General features: G+C 38.0%; 1 protein-coding gene across 1 annotated transcript in view; it reads left to right on the top strand.

The window, feature by feature from the left end:
* camta1a (calmodulin binding transcription activator 1a) overlaps positions 1-25,114 on the top strand; it is a 411,604-nt gene that overhangs the window by 15,435 nt on the left and 371,055 nt on the right. Inside the window, exon 3 of the mRNA XM_084720554.1 lies at positions 6,974-7,077. Coding sequence (XP_084576680.1) covers positions 6,974-7,077 — 104 coding nt within the window. The remainder of the gene's footprint in view (positions 1-6,973; positions 7,078-25,114) is intronic.

Here is a 25,114-nt window from a genome sequence, read left to right as displayed (position 1 = left end):
GTTTGAAACATGACAACAGTTAGCCTGTTCTTCAAAGAAATACAGTCATCTATATCTGAGATAGATAAAACCTTGAACACAGTGGCCTGTATAATCTGATGTTAATGTGCTATAGGCCTCTACTCTGTGTTTACGAGTCGACAAGCTGGACAGCTCCCTGATTCATCATCTTTACTATTTTCCTTTGCATAGTTTAATATTAAAGGTAGAATCAGGAATTTTTAGCACACGCACCAAAAAGATAGTTGATTGAGTCTCGTTGCCAGGACGTCAAATACCAACATTTTGGATTGGTAAAGTGTCTCAAGCACAGCCAGATAACAAGAAAATGAGGAAATATGAGTCTGTACATTGTTTTTTTTTTTAAATGAAATTGTTGTATATTATGCTTTTAATTTAGCAGTGGAAATGAACACCCACACCAGAATGTGTTGAATAAATAATAATTATGTTGTCAAAGAAAAAAAATGTCAGATAAATGCAACACTAAGTGCCTTTTTCACTGGTGATGCTGTTAACACCAGGACAGAGTTTCAGCATAGTTGTCTTAATTTGGATATTGTAAAGTTACACAGGTACAGTACTGAAGACAAGACATCTCAATGAATATTTGATGGCTTAGATCAGTAGACATATACCGTCATTATATTATATATTTGGTTCCAAATCGTTTGCACTCAGGGACTGTCTGAAATCCATAGACATCAACAAACACTTGGCGTGTTCCCTGGTGATGCGCTGCCAGGCCTGTACTGCAGCCATATTAATTTCTTGTTTGTTTTGGGGACTTTTTGCCTTCAGTCTGGTCTTCACCAAATGAAACACATGCTCACTTGGATTGGGGTCAGGTGACGGACTTGGCTAATCAACAACATTCATCAGTTTGGCAATAAAAGCAACTGACTTGTCACGTCTGTACAGTACATTTAGCAGTATCGGTAAAATGTGAGCACCGTCACATAGTGAAAACCAACCTTAAGCTCATAGTTTTTGTTTCATATCAAATCCAAGATGCTGGAGAGAATATTCTGACTGCACTGTATGTCTATATTTTTCACATTAGTCTAATCTGTAAATTAGATTTTTAAATTTATATATAGGGGGTTTGAACCTGTGAGGAAAGTTGTGTGGGGGATTAATAGAGAGAGACATGAGGGTTGTGTGAGGTGAAAGGGACAGGTGCATGTTGGCGTTCTGAAAGCAACAGGAACTTCGTTACCGTATTTTTGCCTGTTAATAGACCTTTTTCATGGCAGCCATATTAATATGAAATAGTAGAGTAAACACAGGTGTTAGCAATGATACTAATTAAGGTCCATTTAGATTAAGATCCATTTAGTGTAGCAGAGCCTTTCCAGTGAGCCAACGTGCACAATAGCAGCACCCTGACTCCGTTTGACCTGAATGGAACGGAACCTTAATTAGTATCATTGATAACACCTGTGATTACCCTACTATTTTATGTCGGAATGGCTGCTGTGAAAAAGGTCTGTTTGGCCTGCCTATCAACACGGTCAGCAGTTGGAGCAGCTGCAGTGGATGTAGCACACAGCTCAAGGAGGCTATTAAGATATTTCAAAACCCATAGAATCCGAGATTTCCATGGCGAGCGTCAAAGAACTGTGCTCCTTCTCATGGTCATAACCCAGTCAAATATGAACACACAGGCATGGTACACATGCTTAGATTTTTTTTTATTTACACTTTTTGCGAACATCGGAAAGCATCAAACAAACGTCCATACATTTGCTTAAAAAATCTTTAAAAAGATGCGTGCCAGAACTTGATAATCATCGTCGTCATTAAAATTTTCTGCTCTATCAGAGTGGTCCACTAACAGTGATTTGTACATTCCTCAATATGGACTGTTTATTGCTAATTTGTCATGCTTTTAATAGTGCCAGTTTGCCAAAATGTAAACACATTTAGGCTAAAAGTGTGGTGCTCAAGTTGTAAAGTTGTAGCCCACAGCTAATTAATTGTGAACTCAGTTCTCAGGGCTCATGGCTTTAATTGGCTTGCTAAGATTAGCTTATCAGCTAATAAAGCAGGTAAAAATCCTGCTATGAAAATGAAAAATTATGCTTTGAAATATAAAAGCTCATATATTTGGTAAAACACAACAACACACCATTATCCAGAGTGTGCCCAATGGAAATTATTCTTCTGTCACAACTGTTTGCTGTAATCATGTATGAATATATATTGGGCTCTTATGCGAATGCCTTCATAACAGAGTGGTGTCTCATTCGGTGTGTTTACATGCACATTAGTAATCTGATCATTCCCCAGATTCAGTGGTAACCTGATTTTAGAAGCGTCCATGTAAGGTTAAGGGATTAAGAGAAACCCAGTTAACATCTTGTTAGTCCTGAGTGTTTACACAGGTTGCTCTGTTGCTTGGGGGGTTGTTAGCTGACAAATACAAGACTGGCATTTCAAAGTAAAAATGCATGTTGCAGTTGTGTCACATTTTCATGTGCAAAGCATACTGAGCTGAGATGTGTTTTGCATAGTTCAGGGGTCCATGGTAGGGAGGGTTGAAGAGCCACAATACTTTGCACAAAAACATGTAGTGCAGGGGCTGGTGTAGAGCTGCATTATTAATTGATTAGTTGGCAACTATTATATTTATTACAGACTATTTTGATTAATTGGTTTGAGTTATTTTTTCTAAGAAAAAAAAAATCAAAATCCTCTGACTCCACTTTCTTAAATGTGAATATTTTCTGGTTTCTTTACTCCTCTATGACAATAGACTGATTGGATTGTGGACAAAAAAAGACATTTGAGGATGTCATCTTGGGCTTTTGGAAACACTGATTGACATTTTCCACCAGTTTCTGACATTTTATGGACCAAACAGCAAATTATTTTCTCGATCAATCAAGAAAATAATCAAGAGATTAATCGACAATGAAAATAATCATTAGCTGCAGCCCTTGTCTGGTGAAATTATAAGGTTGTGAAATGATTAAAACCAAGAGAGAGATTTTATTTCATTTGTCAAGCTCCTCTGTGCTGTCTATTCTCATCCCACGTATTTTAGCCTGCTGGCAGATTGAGCAGATTGACGTATCCCCCTACGGTAGATTTCTATCTCAACTCTCTCTGCGAGAAAATCCTCAACATACTTGAGACATATTCCAATTCAGTTCTGTCTCAATGGTGTCATCGGAGGGTGTGCCAGGGTCAGCGCTGAATCCTGAATAATCTGCGCCGAGACAGACTTGCCATATGTATCTGCTGCTACTGCTGTCTGTCAGTTGCAAAGAGAAAATCTTCCGAGCACATTTTGTAAGATGGGAGATGGCCAAGACTTTGTACTGACCCATGCTGTGTCTGAGTGTGGATCCAGCGTGATTTCAGACTTGTGAGTGGGCTTCAATATTGAAGGCCCTTGCTCTTCTTGGCCCTTTTAGTGAAAGATAGCAAATATGTGGTACTGCATTAAAGCTAGACTTCAGCCTCTTGCCTGCTTTAAGTTGATGCTGTATAACAATACATCAGTCACTCTTTGTTTTATAGTGCACCAATAAGACGTAACAAGCTGTACTTTGTTTTAAAATATTTTTTTTTCATTAATCAGTAAACAAACACGGCTACACTACGATTAGACACCATACATCTAATGGTATACTAACAATACATAACAAGTCTAATGAGGCTCTAACAGTGGAAAACAGCACACTTTAGTTTAAAGTACAGTTTTGTTGCAGTGTGTTCTAATATTACCCTCCAATAAAGGCCTAACAGTGGGAAATCATACACTTTAGTTTAAAGTACAGATCTTTTGTAATTTGGGCATAATTACCCTCCAGGAAAGTCTAATAAGAGTCTAACAGTGGAAAATCATAGACTTTAATTTACAGTACAGATTTGTTGTAATGTGTCCATAATTACCCTCTAATAAAGTCTAATAAGGGGCTAACAGTTGGAAATAATACACTTTGGTTTATATCACAGCTGTGTTGTATTTTTTCCATAATTACCCTCTAAGAAAGTCTAATAATGTGTCTGTAATTACCCACTAAGAAATCCTGTCTATTAAAGAACATATTATTTCTATTTTTTGTCTAATGTGATACAAAGTACAGCTTGTTTAGTCCTGTAAGTGTACCATAAAATAAAGTGCAACCAACACATCTGCACATAAAAACAACTTCCTTTGTTCTTCGGTACATCTCTGATCATCCAGTTGCAGCGTGTTTCCCAAATCTGACAGTGAAACCACTCTGGTGGTACCTGGGAGCAGATGCTGTATGTGATTCTTAATTGGGCGAAGCGAATGATTACAGATACCTGTGCTGAGTCTACATGCGAAATTATAGGTACAGATGGAAATGGCAAATACTACAGATCTACTCCTGTGTTCCTCTGGGAGTGATGATGTTCCTCCTTACACATTACGCTCAGCGGCTCTAAGCCAGCTCCATCTCTGTGGACCTACTCTGTTCATTCCCATTGAATTTTCCATATGGAGGTTTCTGAGCAAGTAGCACTCTGTTCTTGCTGTGATGTACAGCAAGCTACACGCACTCTTGTTATATCCCCATAATCAAGTGCACTACTGCCTTATTTGTATTGGCTTTAAAGTGGTATTTTGCTTTGGTTGAACTTTTTCTCTTTTTTCCCAGTCAACCACTGATATCAGCTACCCCAGGGATCTACAGTCAGCACTCATATTCAGGCTTTTCTCTGTCTCTCCCTTTACTTGCTCGTTTTTTTCCCTGAGTATCCTAACCCACAGTCATATAAATGTGAAAGAATGTTGTTTTCTAGCATTTTCAAGCTAAATTGCATTGCAGATAAATGCAGTATTTTCCGTTACCTCTAGTGCATTTGTTTACGTTCAATCAACACACATTAAAACTGAATAATAGATTTGATTGCACATGCTGGAACATTACCTGGATTAACTAACTCTACATCCAATATTTGCAGTTTGTAAATGCATTAGAAGTATGGCATATACAAAAGATTAGATTCTCAAAGTCTGTGTGAAAAGGGGATAGGAATAACCTAAACTTCACAGGCAAAAAAAGCTCATGTTGTTTATTTGCTGTGTTTTAGATGATACACATGGTGAAATATTTCTTCAATAACACAGTCTGACATAAGTCTCTATTTGCTCTTTGTAATGATCCATTAACCTTTTCCACACTGACGTCTTAGATGTTAATGCACCTGCTATTACTTTATTTGTGACTAGTACTATAACATTTTCTCCAACTTTAAAGGGTAACTTTGGTATTTTTCAGCCTATATTGCTCTGTGCAAAGTGACCAGACTCCATTGACAAAACAGTAATTTTACTTCTCTGTTCTGCTGCTGCCTTGATTGTTTAGTTTGTTTGTGTGACTTTGTGCTTTTGTTTATTTGTCTTATTGTGTGAATTTTGGTGTTTTAAAGGTTTAAAAAACAATCAAGGTAGCAGTAGCAGTAGATAGTGGGGCCTGGCTGTTTCTGGCTAAACAAAACTGGCTAAACAAAAATTAGCTCACTCTTTACTCTGTAGTGATCTTTAAAGTTATCAGACATGTATCTATAAGAGTGCACTCAGCAGTGTGCAGATCTCCAGGCAACCTCAAAAGAATATTTGGATGTAACCCTTTGCAATTAACAACATTTTGATCAGTAACTCTAACTTAACTGCATATTTTTTCTAAATAACTGTTACGGATTACAGTTAAGTAGTTACTCTCCAGCACTGGTAGTATCCTATGAGACATTTGTGTGAAATCATGAATTTACAGTGACTTTTGACCTCTGACCACCAAAATCTAATCAGATCATCCTCAAAGCGTTCTTGAAGTAATACATTTACAGAAATGGGATGGACATGAGGTCACAGTAACCTCTGACCACCAAAATCTGTTCAGTTCATTCTTGAGTCCATGTGGTCATTTGTGCCAAAGCTACAGAAATTCCCTCAAGGTATTCCCGTTCACAAGAATGGGATGACCCAAAATCACACGAACCCCCACCTGCGCAGTTGCTTTGAGGGATCACATTATATCTTAGTTTTGCCTCTGCTGGCTGCAGCGCTCTTCCTCAGCACTGGAACATTTTCAAAAATTGTTGTTCTCATTAGTTACTTAGACACAAAACATGGTAAATAAGGTCCAAGTTAAAAAATACCAAAGTTACCCTTTAAAAGATGCCCTTTTTCATTTCACTATGATTGACAGTCACTGCATTTTTGCATTTAAACTCATTAATGATAAGATCCTTGGTTAGAATATCCCCATTTTATATGTAAATTGCTAAAATTATTGCCACATAAGCCTGCATCTCATGTTCTGATACAAAAAAAAGCAACCCGAGACTATAATGGGATTTTTCATGATATTATAAATTCAACATGTTTTTGTCTCCCTAAACAAATATAATTTCTTCACACTTAAGCCATCTGCATATTTGAGCAGAAAGAAAGCAATAGAATGAGATGAACATTTGAATGCATTCATGCATGAGGGCCGCCTTTAAACCTTACTGTTTTATAATGCTTGTGAACTGGTTGTGAAATGTAAATTCTAGATTGAACGACATACATTATGATGTAAGCATCGGGCCTGGTAATTGTAATTATTTCCCTGAATAATATACCACATTCTGGCTTGCAGCACACAGATTTCCCATACTAAATCCCCATACGCTATAAAATCACTCAAGGGTGTTTATTGTGTCTAAATAATGAATAGACACAGCCTTTACAAGTTGACAGTGAAAAATTTCCGGTGAAGTCCCCTGATAGAATGCATTTCACAGTAAAATAATTTAGCTGAGCAGAAAATAAAATGTATGCAATACACTATTCTTAAATTAATTTTCTAATTCAGTTGGGGATAGTTATTTTACAGTCAGCGTTTCGCTGTAGAGAGACTGAAAGACTGATAAAGAGGGAGACAAGCAAGTCAATAAGGTATGAAGCCTGTGCTAAATATTCTGTTTTGTCTTGCTCTTGTTGCAGATGAACATGGACATTTGAAAATATACCTGCCCAAGAAGCTGCTTGAATGTCTACCAAAATGCACCTCGCTGCCAAAGGAGAGACACCGGTGGAACACTAATGAGGTAAGGCCACCTCTCCTTATCACACCACTCTCTATTCAGTCCATCTCTTTACAAACGGTACCAGTCCATAAAACATGTTTTTATTTCAGGCCTTGTTCAGACAGGTTTGCAAGCCACGCAGACTCTGTTCAAATTTTCTTTTAACTGCATACATGTTTAAATATGTCGTGAGTCCATCAGGATTCAACATGGCCACAAAAAGCTACTCTGTGGCCACCAAATATTCCATGTAGGTGGCCCCTTGTGGCTCATTTTATCGCCATACTGTGAGCCTTTGCCAGCACAGCATTACCATTTCACAAACATCCTGATTTCTTTTTGCTCTTTAGTTCAGCATTCTGCAAAAACAGCCAACACTTCTCATCACAGGCTGGCTACCAATATGTTGAGGTTATTTGAGTTTGGGTTTGCTAAGCCTACTCAGACTGCTCAGACAAAAACAAAAGGTATTCTATGAAAAAAAAAGAAACAGCGATGAAAATTTAGGAGTAAATGGAAGCAGGAGTGCCACCAGTTTCCTTAACTAGCTGAGAAGTCTAGTTTGTTTGTCATTGGAAAGAACAGAATTCATGGCAGAAGTGTGAAAAATGGACAGCACAAGAGTCACAGTTAAGAAAGGATTAAGGAAGATGCAGTTGTACTTCGGCCTCCAAGTTTAGGGGCTTGTTGGGCCAGTGTTTGAAAATGTTACCATCTATTCCTGGACATATTTAATACATATATTAGTTTGAGTTCCTTCTCTGGTGTTCCCACTTTGCAGCAATTTTACAGAACAGAATTTAGTATTATTAGTATTGTATTTACCATTGTTTTTCATATTGATTACATTAAAGTGCAACTTGAGAAACATGTATCTGTGCACTACAGCTTTGAGCTTAAAATTGATTGTCATCATATTGACCCAAAGCTTCCCCTGATATCTGTTTTTAGCTGCATCACAGTTTTTTTTTCATTAATATAGAGTATTCATCACCACTGGGCTTTCCATGGAAAGCCTGACTTTTACCTGTTATAGAATATGTTTCTGGCTTGCATATGATAATAAACCACAAAATTACCAAAATCCTCTATCCCTCTATCTTCACATTTAAACTGAGAGAGTTGTAAAATGTCTATCTCATCTTTTAGTTTTTGTTTACTGTGGATTTGCAAGGAATCTCTGTTTGGCACAAATCAAAGGTTAATGTCAGTTGCGTATTTGAGTCTTCACCGCTGCTGTATTTAGCAAGAATTGTGAGGGGCTCTCGATGCAAACGAAAACAGTGTTTAACATTGGCGCTGTGAAAGCTCAAGGTGTCTCACATTTCATATTTGCATCACATTAGGGAAGATAACACAGCAATTTACATCTTCTCTCTTGAAAATCAAATCCAAAAATGCTTTGCTTTTGTAAGAAGATATCACAGATGCCCTCTGCTGAGGTTTTTCTTTTTTCTTTTCCTAAAGGCCAGACATTTTAAATGATTTTTTTAGCACTTAATCATTCAAGATATTTTGATTTGTTTGGTGTTTGGTATGTGGAGTTGCTGCTGCCTAAATCTAAATTTACTAAAGGCTTCTGGTAGACATACATAATTTCAAATGGTATTTTGTTCAGTCACTTTCTAAGTGAGAAGATAATAATGCAATGCATCTGAAAACAAAGAAACAATGTAAAATTTCTAGAAAGAATTCATTTACAGTTGTCATTTTCAATCATTTTTAATGATCCAGACACATACCATAACATAATTGATTTGCTCTTGGATAATTTTACTGACCCCATCAATGCAGACACAAGTCTTAAATATGTTGCATATATTGTATTTCTGTAACAGCGACCTCCTGTATGTTGCTTCATTTGCCTCAGAACTCATTTGCCAACCTGCTGTGTTACTCAGGGAACAGGTTGATGAATTTATCATTTTCATTTCCACTATTGATAGATGAAAAACAGTTTTTTTCTTTTCTGAGAATAGCTGGTAGTAATTAGAACTAAATACACACCATGACAAAGCTTAAAACCAATATGCAAAAACCAACCATCCATGCTTTTGATTAACACATTGTGACCATATAAATATAGTCATCTGCAGTGATGAAAGTTAATTGACTGAAAAACAACCAGATGATAAGGCACCAGACAGACTCGTTTCTAAGGAACAGGATATTCAAAAAGGCAATCTGTCATTGACATACAATTAAATATTATTTTACGCTGACTTTGTGTAGTCAGTATATTTTAGGAAATAGATGAAGGTGTTTATTTATGTGTGGTACAGACGTGGATCTGTGGAAGTACAAAATTACAGTGTTGATTAATACAGCAAGAAATACACCTAGTTTCTTCATCACTCGCATTCTTTATCCAAGTCTCCATCTGTCATATTTTAGCTCAGTTGCCCTGCCCTAGTTATGAAAAAAATGTATAACGCTTGTGTGTTTCTAATTGGCTGATGTTGTAACTTGTTTGCCCTGTCTGACCTGCATTGTGCTGCTAGCAGTCTAAATTAATTAACATGGCTTTGAAATTGATCTCAAAATGTAAGTCTAAGCATTTGGTGGGGGATAAATGCTGTCGGGTACAGTTGTTAGCATGTCTTGTCATTTATTACCGAATTTAATCATAAGAGGCATATTTCAGGAAAAGCTCCACGTTGTGTTGCTGGGCTGCAGATTCGTGGGTGTTTGGCGGGCTGATAGGATATTGGAAAAAATGAGCAAAAAAGACGGTTCCAGTGGGGTTGTGGTATGCATGCCAATGGTGTTTTCCAGGGTTGAAGAGAGCAAGGCAACCTTTCCTAAAATCAAGGACGTTTCTTTTTTGTGCAGACCATGCAAATCAGTGTTTGTGCCTCATTGGTGGCAGACAGGCAAGGAAGGGAAGGATCAGAGAGGCTCTTGTCGGTGCAATTGTGTGACTCTTAGTGAAAGTGACACCTCATCAATTCTGTGCATATTTCTGGCACCGGCTCGGCATGCTTAATGCACTAATTTCCCACTTTTTACGTTTAAGGAATCTCAGTAGTCTGAGGTAGGTTAGAGCTGAAGTTCATTTGATTCAATATGTTTTTTTCACAGTTTGGTGACTTAATGTTTGAATACTATTGTTGCTATGGTGAGTTATCAGGTAATAAAACGTGGAATCTATAGAAGAGATGTCTGAGGTCCACAGAGATTGATAACAGTGGTTCATTTGGTTCTTTTTAATTATAGATGGGATATTTAGAGATGCAACGATTTTTCTATTAATCTGTTATTTGAATGGCAGAAAAATAATCTTCTAACATTTAAATAGTCAATTGCTAGTTTAAAGGGTTTGCAGATTCTAAACTCTTCATTTCAACCTGCCCTTTCAAGTGTATAAGAGAAACTACGGTGGCCATGAAGCTTGCACAACATGCAAAAGGCTGTATCTACAACCAATGTTTGGTTTATCTGCTTGGGGTTACTGTAGAAACCTGATGGGGCAACATGGCAGCCTCAATGGAGGGGGACTTGCTCGTCTGTAGATATAAACGGCTCATTCTATGGTAGTGAAAACTCAAGGATTCTTATTTTTAGGTGATCATACACTAATGAAAACACACTACTGGGATTCAATATTACAATTTATTGAGTTATTTATTGAGTTTTGTCCGTTTGAGGTTGATGTAGCTGGTCAGTGTGGACTATTGAAGCTGCAGAGTAACAGACTGAGTTAGCAATGTGAAGTTAGCAACTATTATGAAGCAAAAATTGTTTTAAAAAAAAGTTGACTTTTTGCTTTGTTTTTATTAAAATTTGTTTTATAATTAACTTGCTTGCTAACAAATCTAAAAGGAGAGGAAAGGACAGGAGGAGGACAGTTATAAAATAGCTGTCATACATTTGAAAATATCTTTATTTGGCTTCATAATAAATCACTCACATTTATCTCTCGTAATTGTAACCAGGTTATTATGTGTCTTCCTTTTATTTGTGCGCATTGACATATCCAGTGGACCTCTAAGAAGACATTCTTTTCATTTATCACATGACTGCAAAACTACCCAAAAGTTGCACATACTGTATGAAAGAATATTCTGAAAGTTGCTTTCTCCTTACACCCACCTTTTGCAGTTGTACATCATTTGCACCTTGTTCAAATACGTGATAATTCTGTTTCAGTTCCATTCATGAAGAGGTACACACTTCATTTTACTTTTGGTGGAAATGATTGAGGGTACAACTTGCTGCTTGGAAACTTTAATCTGGCAGGAGAATGAGTGTTGGGGGCTGTGGTGTTGCTGGTGAGGTGAAGTGAAGCTAATGCAGAACTATTCATTTCTATCTCATTCTCATGATTCCCCTGTGTAGTTTCCTGAGAAAGAAGGTGTGCAAGAATACATTTCAAGCATTTACTGGAAAATTAGATAAACCAATCGAATCAAAATTCAAGGGAGGCAATGGGAGTTTAGAAGGTTGAATGGTACTCACGTCATTGAATCATGAGCAGCGTGCAAGGTACGGATATGCTGTCAGCCTTCAAATTATCAATGGGAGAGAAGTACCTGTCAGTGCTTGAGAATTTACAGAGAAAAAAAACAAGGTATTATTGAAAGAAACACAAAAGGAGGTCATAATCAGAATGGCCTTTTTGTTTTTTCTTTATTTCTTTTTTATTTTGTTTTGGGTTTTTTTGTGGAAATAACCAGTGACATTTGTCATCTGTTAAAATCAGTCAAGATGATGGCCCACTTTTTATATAGTACAGCAAAATATAAATACTTCGAGGAAGTCTATATTTACCTTGTTTCTATAACTGCTCTTGCAGCGATCGATGTCTCCATGTCTCTCAGGTGAGACACATAGGAACAAATCCTCACAGAATTCCTCTCAGGTCTGCAGCGAAGCACTATTGTCTGCTGGGTGCTCTGGCACGATGACCTCTATTTTGCTAGACATTTCGGTTGAGATTAGAATCTTTTTAAAGAAGGACATCTCACGCAGGAACGGCTTTAGGCTTATATCCCTTTCAAGATCAAACGGAGTCAGCCTGATGTTTGGTTACGCTGGCATGAAGGTTGCAGGACTCGAGATGTGCTGGAGAATTGCAATTTTACCAGTGCTATTTTCAAGATGGACTTCTTGCACTTAGGTTCACTTTAGAGCTCTGATTCAGGCCGTGTATTATTATAGGATTCAAAGCGAGTGTATCATCCGTTGGGAAACCACCAGTCAAAGAAAGGAGCTGATTTTATTTAGGGTAGACTTTTCTGCTATTCAGTTTGAGTTTGCCCCTTAACTATGAACATACAGTTTGAATGACAGCATTTAGGACTTGCCACTGGAGTCCTGAGGACAAGAGCGAGTAATATTTTCTCTGCCACAGCATGCTGGATTAGACGCCTCAGTGTTAGCCTCCTTGTAGACATAAACCTTGCTGACTTTTAACAAGTGGCTCAAATGTGTGACATTATGAAGCATTGACAAACAGAAATTTTGCCAATTTTAAAGAAGTGACTCATTCCCAGTCACTCGGTCTTGAAAGCAGAGGCAGAGGAGTACAGCAGAAAGCCGTGGTTGAGGGAGGACACTGGGCCTAAGCTGGTGTGACACCCTCAGCCTTTAATGAACGCCACAACGCTCTGAGTACTGTGAGCTCCCACTCAGCTTAGAAGGGACTGCTTCTGAACTGGTGCTGAACCAAAACAGACAAGAGAGCATCAGCTCAGGCCTCCACCGGCCTGCTACACATTTAATGCCCCTGTCGTCAGGAATAATCCTCTCTGCCTCACGCCACCGCCAGCAGCAGCACAGCACGGCGCCTACATGCAATATGCCGCCGCTCAGGACAGAGCAGGAGCACCAGCAGAAACACTTAGTGGACTCACCGGGCAGCGGGTGTAATGGGCAGGGAAGCAGCGATCAAAAACTGCCACAAATGAAATTAAAGGCAAGATCGGATAAACCTGAGAGACTGTCAGTAACACTATAAGATAGGTGTGATAATGACAAGCACAATTGGATGCAGTGTGGTGTAATCATTCACTCCTTATCTCTGACTAAAACATAATTTGTGTTAACCCGCTCCATGCCACTGTGTTATCTTGGATCCTGCTGTTCTGATTTTACACAACAATACCCTCCCTTGAATACAATTATGGGAGGAAATGAACCTTTTTTTATTCCTTCACCTGTTCTTTGAAAACAGAAATGACTTTTTTCAGTGTGTTTTTTAGCTAAAATATTTTAATTTAAAATATGAAAGGCTCTGCATCTCACATGTGTTTAATGGAGATCTTTCCCGATGAAAGGTTCACTCTTGACTGTTAATAAAATTCCAGTTCAGCATGATATCTATTATGCTTTTCTCAGTCCAGTAGTACACTCTAAAACTAAATGAAATTTAGTGTGTTTAGTATGTGCATGTGTAGTGCGGGAGGTTTATTACAAAAGCAAAGCTTCACTTTTGGGTTTGTTGAACTAATTCTGAGTTAATTTTTGTGCAACTAAGCGCGTAATGTAGGGGCTGAGCAACACATGCAGGTTGAGGCAGTGCTTGGTCTATTTTCAAGCAGGAAAAAAATGGTGGCCTGGTTGCAAACTTTGTCAAATTACAGCTAAACAGCACTCTGAAATATTTTTCTTAAAACATTCGAGGCAAAAAAATAAAATAACACAATGCAGTAACAGAATCTTGATTCATATTTTATCAGCACTTGAGTCTGCTGTGCTGTGCTCAAAACGTCTCACGCATGACTTTTTAAATCTGGACTGGTATGATTCTCTGCCAGTCATCGTACCAAACCTGCCACGTATTGAATTAACCATTGTGATTGGAAATCTGCCTGAATGGGATAGTGGCCACACACAGCTGCCAGAGCAAATAAAATATGAGCTTGCAGGATCGTCTGGTTCCTAGGCTATTGTTAACCCCCTATTACACTGTCACTTGCAAATAGTCCAAAATAGTGGCGGCTGTTTGAGGGGCAGGGGTGAAAAAAATAAAAAGGGCACCAGGTGCATGTGGTGTGGCTGAAGTGCATTGAAAATTGTAATGCATTTATGATCAAACAGTTCCAATCCTTGGTTTAGATGACAGTTGTAAACCTGCTTTACTAAGTGAATTAAAGTACAACAACTACTATACCTCTGTAATAAAACACACAGGGAGATATTTAACCATTTAATGTCAGGTATGTCAGATAGCAGTAATTCTAAAAATAATTTCTAGCAAGTAGGGCTGCCTATATGGCAATGCATTGTGTTTTTCTTTTCTTCACTAGAAGAGCACTCTGGACACTTAATCACACTGTTCTGGTCATTGGGCCACCCTGGCGCTTAATTACAATTTTTCCACTGGAAGGACACTCCAGAGAGCACCTTATAATGTTTTATCTACCATAGGGGCATCGAAGAGGGCACTTTTGTGTTGTGTTTTTCAAACATGGGGACACTGGAGGGGTAGTCGCCTTCCTCTTGAGTTCACCAGTGGTCCAAAATGTTATGTGACTTTGCATTTTTTATAATCTCAGCACTGTGGGCCTTGCGTTTCCACTTCAGTTGTTGTTCTCCTCTCAGCATGTCTTCTTCAACTGTGACTTTTCAACAGAGTTCTGCCCAGAGAATTGGTTAGCAGAAGACGTAAACAATTCCATTCCCATCTGATCACGCGCATTGATGATACAAGTCAATGAAAACTTTACGCTAAACAGCAAAGTGCTGCTCTGATTAATCACTGCAAATCGAATGCACGATGCTGAGATTGATTAGATGGATTGTGACACAATTAATTATGTTATTAAAGTAGTTACTAGAAAACAGTTTAAACTGTGTCCTCACTTATTAAACACATGGCCTTTACTGCTCGATTTCCCTTAACTTAGCCTAATTTTAAATTTCATAAAAATATAATAATTCCCCCCGGCATTCGCTGAGGCGCTCTTTATTTTAGGCAAAGCAGGGTGCCTCAAATACAAAACACTGCGGGAAATCCTTTGCAACCTCCTCCATTTGGTATGTGTGTTATTAAACAGACAGACCTGAAGTTATATTGAGTATGCCATGAGTTTGTGTGGATTGTACTGCAGGCGGCGGCTTGAAACTCCTGGTGCAAAACCTGGAGCATCCCTTTTGGAAAATGCTGACCTCATTAAAATGCTGTTTGGATAAAAGCTTTCTGCTGTGGGTTAGGATGACTTTATTAGAGATATCTGGTCAAATTAGTTGTATTCATCTAGTGTTCTGATAGATTTTTGCCATTGTGCTGCCAAATCTGAACTGTCAGTGTTATTTTTATGGATGTAAATGCTTGGAGAATTTGCCTAATCGAACACAAGGTCATGCTTGATTAAATGTTTATCTTCATTTGAGCTCCTTGCCATGCATGGCTTTTTCTGTGGAGAGTAATTAAAATGACTTCCACCGATTGCAAATGTTTACAGAAATGTTCATTAGCTCCTCTGGGGCAATCAGTGGAATTTAAAGGTCATGTTTGTCCATCTATTTGTTTGTTTGTTTGTCTGTTTATTTGTTGTTGTAGCTTTTCCTTTCAATATTCTGGGTTTGATGCACACAGTGTTTCTTCACTTCAGGTACTGAAAAATATGTCAATGAATGGAGTAGGTGCAGGGCGTCCTGTGGGGATCTTTCTTAACCAAGGTTCAGATTTTATTTATATCAGCTCTTCATTGAACTACTCAGTTGAGGTTTGGATGGCAAAATGCCTGCACAATTTATTCTGGCTGCTCAGCGAGCACAGTTATTCAGCCACAGTGTCGCAGTGACAACTTTTCACTATTTCCTTTCAAAGTGTTTTTAATAGGAACACCCAGGCTAATTTATGTGTATGTGTTGCGTCCGTGTGGAGTGATCATACTTTCATCTTACTGTAGTTTCCACTCAATTACAGTTTACTAAATATATTTCATGGCGCTTTTTTCATCATTTTGCTCCTGAAAGTAGGAGACAGGAAGATAAGGAATTGCTAGAGTTTCTTTGGATGACTGACTTCATAGTAACTTCCTGTGAGCTTGATAGCTTTGCTGATTGCTAGTGTTGTAGCTTACTGTGAAGTGTCAATTGCGAGGCTACGGTGTAGTGAGGCAGTTGTAATAGGAACCCACCAGTCGGGTCATTCAGGGGGTCCTGCCTGCTACGGGGACCCTTTGCTTTTTCCTCTGGATGTGCACATCAAGGCAGGGGTCCTCAGTATCCTCTGAAGACGGGGGTATCCACTAAAAATTGCATGACCTCTATTGTAGCAGATACAGGTCACTCCACCTCCTGTGGGAAGCCTCTAAATTGAACCCAGCTTGTGTCTTCGATTTCTTTCCAGCTCTCTCTTCCTCTGGTTTCCCTCCTTTACTCTTATCTTCTGTCTCTTTCCCTTTTCCCTCATGTGTTCACTGAGCTGCAAAGCTATTCAGGTATAGACGGAAAGATTTCTACCCTTTTTCTCTGAATTGCTGGGTCAGGATTTTTCTGTGCGGAACCATTTTGTAATGGAGTTTAACTTTATTTACTAGATAAAGGAAAATGAGATCTGCATTTGATGTGTGCGTCTATGCTTCAATAAACTGTTATATTGTTCCATATACAGTAGATGATCATATGAGTGAATACCTCTGTTCTGCCAGCCATGAGTGCGATTGAATGGCAGGAGTCCACATTATCATTTTCACTTCTATGATCCACTCTGTAATCTGAGTCGCCGCCTGGAACTTTTAAATGCATTTTGCAAACTGATGATAATGTTTTTTTGTTTTTTTTTTAACTGAATATTTGTGTACAGTATAGAGTGTTTTTCCACCAGTGGCGCTGGAGCTACTGAACATGTCTGAGCTCTTCATCAGATGGAGAGCTTGTCTTTAATGATAAGTTTTTGGGGCAGCAATGTTCTTTGACTTTCACTCATTTGTAGGTCTGTCTATCGTTTAAACAATTATGATACCAAAACAGTAATATGGTACCAATAATATGGTACCAACTGGCAATGCCCTTAAAGTGATACCAGTGAAATACTCCACTTGACACCACTTCAAATAGTCGCTGAATCTGTTTTTGATGTATGCCGTGTCTATCTGCACAGAGCAGGTAGAGTGGGCAGGAAGTCATACACAGAAAAACCATTAAGAATCCGGTCAATTTTCAAAATAAAAGACCCCGTGCAGATTTGCGATCATAAAAGCTGTCAATAAAGAAACTATTTAACTATGTAGCCCACTTATTCATGGTAAAAGTACAAGAAGTAAGGAAAGTAGTAAACATAATCATGTAACGTTCCTGTGCTGAAACACTTTTGAAACACTGCTGGTGGGAAATGCAGCCGTGTGGAAGACAAAAAAAAAAAAAAAAAAAACGTGGCACAAATGTGCTTTGCCCAGTGGAATCAACAGGTTAGCTTTGCACAGAAACCGCCGCTAGACATGTCATTCAGATGTCTACTTTTCACTTTCATGCCTTTAATACCTTTCTGAGCCTGTGCGTTTTCACTTTAATTTTTTCACTTGACTAAAGAAGTTGAATCTATACCTTTACATTTTCCACAGGTATCTGCACTCATACACGTGTAAGAATGTGTTCAGTTTTCACCTCTGCTTGATATAATCCTTCGGCATTTTTATGCATTTATTTTTATCAGACATCTCAGGCGTGTAGTGTAGCCATACTTTTGAGTGTCTTTGTGGCATCACAGCACGCTGAACTGCCAACTTCGTCAAATATACGGCACTCAACTTCACCACACCACAGACTAAATGGGTGGTAGGTCCTGCAATAGTGGGCCAATTACATGTTGCAGTAATCAAAGAATGCTTTTAGTGACTGTGAATAAAACCATACAAATAATCTTTTTTTAAATTTGGGTACAAAATAGATCAAATGCATCATTTGAATTGAGAAGATTTGATACCTCTTGGTACTGGGTTACTTCGGTCAATACCTTAAAGGCATCAAGTGCTGATACCCAACCCTATTAATTTGGGATAATAATTCAGTGGCATTCATGTTTACAAACTTTATTAATCTAGAAAAGTATCTTATCCTCTCTTTAGGATTTAGGAGAGCTGTTTAGCTTATGTCTGCTGCACTGATAACTTTGTTCATTCTTAAAATAAGTTCCTTAAATTTCTCAGATAATATGATATTCAGAAAAAGCCAGAGTTTTATAAAAAGAATATAATTTGTGTGATTTGTTTTATCTCCACCAGCAATTAACAGATATGAAATTAACAACAAACAGCGTCTAACCATTTAAATGGAGAAGAAATTAGAGTAAATTGGCCAAAATGGAAACAAAAAGAAAACCAAATTGGAGCTCGGAGGAAAATCTGCAGCTCACAGAGGAGGTACATCAGAGAAAACATATAATGAAAAGGCAAATTTAGTACCACATTGACAAGAGCAGACAAAAAAGATGCATGGAAAGAGATTGCAAACAAAATTAATGCCAGCTTCACTCTTGTCGGTTGTACCCGGTGGAATACAAAAAAAAAGTGGTTTAACATTCTGTCAGAAGGGTGTCAGGAGATTGCAGCTTACAAGAAGGCCGCTGCTGCAACTGGTAAGCTATAAAATTACTCTATTCTGAATTATGCATATTACCTCAGATAATGTATTGTTCATGACCAGTGCTATATTGTTCAGCGACTATGCTTAATGCTTTGGGACCGCCGCCTGTACAATCAAGTTTTTCAGGTTGACATATCTTAAAAAAACAATGTGAGAGAAGAACAAGACACAGTTTGATGTTCTGCAGTGTGTCTCAGGTAAAGTAGTCTTTGTAGGGAATAAAGTTTCCACACCAAGAGGCAGCAGTATAAATAATGTTAAATGACACAGACAGAGTAGATGGCAGAGTAGTGGGAATGGTTGTGTGTTTTTAACAGAAATATACAGTTGAGTGACTGTACTTACACTATGTCCCCTGACTGATCTACTAATGACTTCACACCCAAACTTGTCACATTTAGAGCTAATCTGCTAATTTACATCCATCCACAGGTATTCATCCCTTAATAAAACCCAATAAGTAAATAATAGATGACACTAATTCCTCGCCGATCTTCTTCTTGTTGGTATTTTTTCTGTACTTAGGAGGTTTGGACTGTATCTTCTTATCAATCAAACATCTCTTCACACATAGTGCTGCCAGTGCAGAAAAAAAGCAGCTTTGCTCAAAAAGAGCCTCTTACTAAGGTAGCACCTATAATTCTTGTGTGGGTTTGCAAAGGTGTTTTATAAACATTAACATCACACATTTAAGTTAGCAGAGATGTATAAAAAAAATTATAATGTAATAAAATAATAATGGCCCTGTCAATTATTCAACTATATTAGAATAGAAAGTCACCTACGTATGTCATGTGAATTACATAACGTATGTAACGTAAAGTTCTGTACTCCTGTCAGTCCCCTACAGCAATTGTATTTAAATATCATTTTGGGAGACATTAGCAACCAACCTATTGTGTCAAATCATGCTGATGGTGTCAAAGTCCACCCTGACCACCTCCCTTAAGACTCTGGTGCAATAGATAAATGTATCCCTTTTTTAATATATACATTTTTTAAAAATATAATGTTAACACGTTGTTTTTGCTTCAACTTACCATTATGAAGTACATGTTGATTGCATAGTCTAATGGCTATAGAATAACAACACCAGATTGGTTCCCTAAACCTTGCTTTCACTATGAAAAATCTGTCTGCCACCTGGCATGATTTTTCTCAGGAAAATTATGTCACCATTACTGACTAAATTATTGAATTATTGAACAAATTCACATTTTTTTCCCCCCAAAGTTTTCTTCCCTCCACCCTGTTGTCAACCCCTGCTTCAGTTACTTGTTTGTACAAAGCAAGAGGCTAACGTTACTCAAACCCTTCTATTACTATGCAGTGCACATCATTACAATAGCTTTCAATTTACATCATCTTCTACAGCTTCTTTTTTCTCTCTTATTTTCAAAGTGGTGTTGATCATTTCTCCACAGAGTTAGGCTCTGTGGAAACAGAAAGTGCCCCGGTGTTGCGTACAGATGTTGTCTTTGTGACAGCAGCACAAACATTAAAGTTTTGAAAATTCGTCTGTTTCCACTTTAATTAATGGTTGAGATTCTAACCTGAATGCTCGATGTGGCTGAATTTTAAGGATCGGAGTGTTTAAAAAAATCTTGATTAGCTCCTGAGAGACACTGTTGTGTAGAGCAGTGTGACAGATTTTTTGAAGGGAATAAACAAGCTGGATAGACTTTGTGTATACAGTGATATTGGGTTATTTCAAGAATTAGATTCTGGATTGCATTGTACTGTATTGTACGATGTCCCTGGTATTTTGTCCATCCCTTGTGGTTACTGACCAGATTGGATATACATGTTAAGACCACCACATCCCCACTAGATATGTCTGATTGAGTGCATGCATCTGGAGAAACACCATCTCGCTTGAACTCCTTTTGTCTTCAATAAAATTGTGGCTTTGCTGGACTGAGCTTGGACTTACAGTTCATATTGGGGAGGCCTGCCCTTTCGGTTATATTTTTGTTGTCCATTTTTAGATGTTCTAAGTCGTTTCGTAACGCTTCATGTAGCTCAGTATTTGTTCGGCTCTAGTGCTTGTCCCATTTTGTATTTCACCAAGGTTAAACAACAGAGCTGGCCGGCAGAAGAACACCATGTATCTTTTTATTTTTGTCAAGAGAGTGAAAGCAGGGAGAGAGGCTACTTCAGCTATTCCTCAGAGGAAAAGAAGATCTTTTTTTAGAGTATCAAAGAAGAACATCATTTCCACACTACAAAATATAACATGTTAGGATGGAGTTGAGGTCGGAAGATACTTCATCTGGCACCGGATGGAGGAGGCTGCCCTGACTCTGAGTGGATCTTTCACAGACGTTCTCCAGGAAATCCCTTTGATTGTTCTTTGGACTCGGTAGGAGGCCTGCCGTTTGGGTAATCACTGGAAGGCCACATGGGTTCTTCTGATTCATGGTATCCTTCCTGCTCACCCTACTCCCTTTCTTTGGTCCATCCCTCCCTATCTCCGTTTCTCTCGTGCTGTCTCTCTTGTTGTGTGTTGGTCTTTGATCTCTAAAGGTCCTTGAGAATGAGGAGCCAGCAACAACAGCAGGCTGGGATTCTCTGTGGGCCTGTTTGGATCCCAGCCCATCATGCCCTTTTCTATCTGATGGACAGCTCCAGGCATGGCAGTGCCTCTATAGCCCTGCTGCATTAGGCCTTCATCTGATTAAACCCGCTCTCATTGTCAAAGGCGGGGAACTAGAACTAGGGCTATCATTGACCTTGTTTGTAAGCAGCAGGGACAGCCTTAAAATGCAAGCAGTTTCTTGCATTTATTCATCATTTAATGTCTTAAATAACCATTTCTTTCTAAACCAGAGGCTTTTGACCTGATAGTTGCTGTTCTTCCTAGTGTAAAATGGAGCCACACGCTGTCCATCTTATATATATATATATATATATATATATATATATATATATATATATATATATATACATATATTTTTAATTTTAGCTCTCCTACTGCATGTGTGAAGCATTTATAAAATTTGCAGACGAGGAACCTGAGCATTTGGCAGGTTGACACGACTGTGGATGCACAGCTGACTGGGCTGTCATTTTCTCTTGTATAAAACCTGGCTATTCCATCTCAGAACGAGGGTGAATAACTAACAAGGTGTTCGCATTAAATCAGAAGTACTTATGAGTCCAGTCTCTGATTTTCAAGTAAGAAATTGAGTCTTATTTCAAATATATCCTGTCGTATAATTGCTATACTGCAGGAACCAAAATTAGCATTATTTTAAAACACAATTCTGTAAGTGTATTGTAATACACAAACAATAATACAATAATGTTACTATTTTAAAACAGTATATTATTAAGAGTCCACTGATTATTGGCCCATCCAATTATTAACTCTGATATTCAGCATTCTTACAATTACCAGAGTTGTTTTTTCAATCAGTTCCTGATAACATAAATAAATTGAAAAATGCACTACTTTGGCTTTGATGCAGCTGCCTCTCTCTGTCTGTAGTCTCACTCAGTGTCCCACCTGCAGCACTATCTGGCTGTTACACTATATGCTACTTTATATACTGCTGGATATCTTAATCTATAATAATACATCATAATTGTTCATCATAGTTTATTTAGATTTTGTAATCAATATCTGAATCTACAAAGTAACTAACTAAAGTAATCAAAGAAGCTCAGTGGAGTAAAAAGTGCAATATTTGTCTCCAAAATGTGGTGTAACAGAAGTATAAAGCAGCAGAAAATGGTTATTATAAATTTCTGCGCTCAGATTTTCATTTTCATCAGTTCCCAATATTGGCATATACACATACATTGTATGTGTATATTTTGCAGTATTTGTATTTATAGTTATTTATGATTGGTACAAATACCAGTCAAAGTTTACTGTTTCACTGCCCTGATATCATCAACTGTACAATATCCTGCCTCCATCATATATCTCGAAAAATGTGTGCTTATGTATATATTCTATATTCTGTATATATATATTCTCACAAAAAATATAGACAGACATATTGATACTGGAATTTTTTCCCTATCAGGATCAACATTAATAAACAGTATCAATATTAGCCCTGAACAATACATATCGGCCTATCCCTGTTTTCCAATATATATTTGTTTGTACCTGCAGACCCACAAATAAAAACTGTTGTTTCAGCCCGGGGAACGTAAGGGTTTGCCTTATCGATTGTATGGTTAAAATGTATAGCTTACTTTGTAACATTAGCACAGCATAGGTCACCTTGACCTTTGGGGTTATATATTTGTATTTCAGTGAATCACGGTATCAAAGGTTATTCCCCATAAGTTCATTGTTTTTTCTTATCAAAGCTGCCTATTCAAGCAGCTCATAGGATCCTGGTCCAGCAGGATTCAGACGTCCTTTTGGTTGGATGTCCTTGAGCCCTTTGTTCATCTGGGCAGCATGTGAAGTCCCTTTTCTCTTGGAGATGTTTACACATCAATAAAACTGGCTGAATTTGAAAAATAAAGCTGACAAGGACATAATGATCCTCCCCACAGGTCCAAGATCCAGGACTGAGCAAGATCTTAAAAACCTTTTTAGCGCGGATAAAGTTGCAGAATAAGGAAGCTCTCAGTAGGTTTGTCTTCTAAAGGCTGTTTAAAGTGATAGGTCATTTATTCTGTTATTTTCCAACCATCCTTTCTTCTTTGAAGTCATAGGTAGGAACAGAAATGACACAATCCACATTGTGCTCCTCCTCTGCTTTGCTTTAGTCACCTGAATGTCTAAAAGTTAGCTTCTTTGCTGCAGTCTCTCAAATCCTTATTTCCAGAATAAGTGTATATCTAATAAAAGCTGAGGACAAAACAGTTTTGCCGAGTGAATTATACTAAACTTTGAAGAAAGTGGACACTGAAATGATGAGTGACAGCAGACTGAGGTGTTTATTTTATTGCTCAGCTCTTTGCTTTGATTAGATTCTTTAGTAGTGCATTTTTCTATCTTCTGTGAGTGATCTGTGCGGCTTATTTGAAAAATACATCTGGGAGGCGAAATTTATGGAGTTTCTGCGGGGAAGTTGATTGTGATGAGGTACTACAAAGTAGATGAATAGTACAAATTGTAGTATATGGTTTCTGCTGCTACTTGTGCTGCATAGAGAGCAAAATGGGACAGAATGAGAAAAAGCGGTAAAATGGTGACATAAACCTTCCAATTAATATGAAAGAGTTTTTAATAAAAAAAAATTATCATTGACATGATTTTTACATTAAATATTTCCAGTGCAGTACCTCAAGATATGCAGCTTGTTTAATCCCCTATATTTCAGAGCTTGTAAAGCACTGAACCTGAAACTTATTTGAATGAATGTACATTACAGATAGCCAATGTGTCTGACGCAGCACTCTGATTCGCATGTGCTTAGCTGTGGCTTTTACTACCTTCTCTGACCAGTGACATTAGTTTGAGCTGTCTTTTTCAACCTTTTATCTTTACTCTTTGTACTTCAGGATTTTCTGTGGCATAATTGAATGTTCTGCCTCGATTTTTGGAGACCGTCTGCGGATCAGAATACAGCGATTCCTGGGAGATTTGTTGTTTGACCCCTTCCTTCATGCTGGTTGGTGTTGATGTTTGGTGAAAGACAGCAGCAGCATTTTGCTCTCCAGCTTGAGCCTAAAAAGGTTGAGGTGTCAACACAGTGTCTTTCGAGAGTCCATAAATACCTGTCCTCCTCCCCTCCCTTTTCTTCCACTCCCCTAGCCTGTCCTTTAGCAGAACCTTGAAGCACCATTGAAATTCTGCACTGCCTTTTGAAATCTCTGTTGATGAGGCAACATGGACCCACAGTGGCTCTGCTGTTCTCCCACTGCAGGATATTTTTCAAAGTCATGTTTATATACTATAAGTAGAAAGGAGTGAAAATGCTTTGATGGTATCTAACAATAAAAATGCTTAGAAATCTCCCCTGGACTGCAGGCATGAATGCTTCAGCTGGGCGGTGTTTCTCCCATGACATACTGACAACTGTCTTCTTTGTACTTTACATGACTCTTGGGTTATATTATATGTAATCATTGATGCATGAAACACTGAAACAAAACATACTAAGTGCAAGTTTAGAATGGAAAAGTATTTCAGTAATCCCATCTCACATGCAGAATGTTTGGATGTAATTGTTTTGCAATATAATTTAGGTTCACTGGCTCTAAAGGCCTTTACACAGATACAGTGACATGAATAAATGGCATGAAATTGCAAATAATTCTTAGGTGTATTTTGACATCCAGCGTGATGTGATTTTCTGAATAAAATATTCGGCTGCTGAAAGAAATCGCAAAAAAGATAGTATCATCATGAAGTAATGATGACCTGGTGCTCTTTTTACTGAATGAAAAGAAGGAAAACTAGAGATGATATTCAGTACTGGTATTGGTAGTTTAGGTCCACCTAAACTTTAAGTGAGAGAAAGAGAGAAAAATATTATTAGTGACAGAAGAGTATTATTTTGAATTAAAAAATTTTAATTGTGCTGAGTACTTAGATGTGCTGCTAAAAGAG

The sequence above is a fragment of the Lutjanus erythropterus genome, chromosome 6 (genome assembly GCF_056507025.1).
Source record: "Lutjanus erythropterus isolate fLutEry1 chromosome 6, fLutEry1.hap2, whole genome shotgun sequence".
Taxonomy (NCBI): Eukaryota; Metazoa; Chordata; class Actinopteri; order Lutjaniformes; family Lutjanidae; genus Lutjanus; species Lutjanus erythropterus.
Note: the sequence above shows the minus strand (reverse complement) of the source record. Positions and strands in the feature narration are given on the sequence as shown.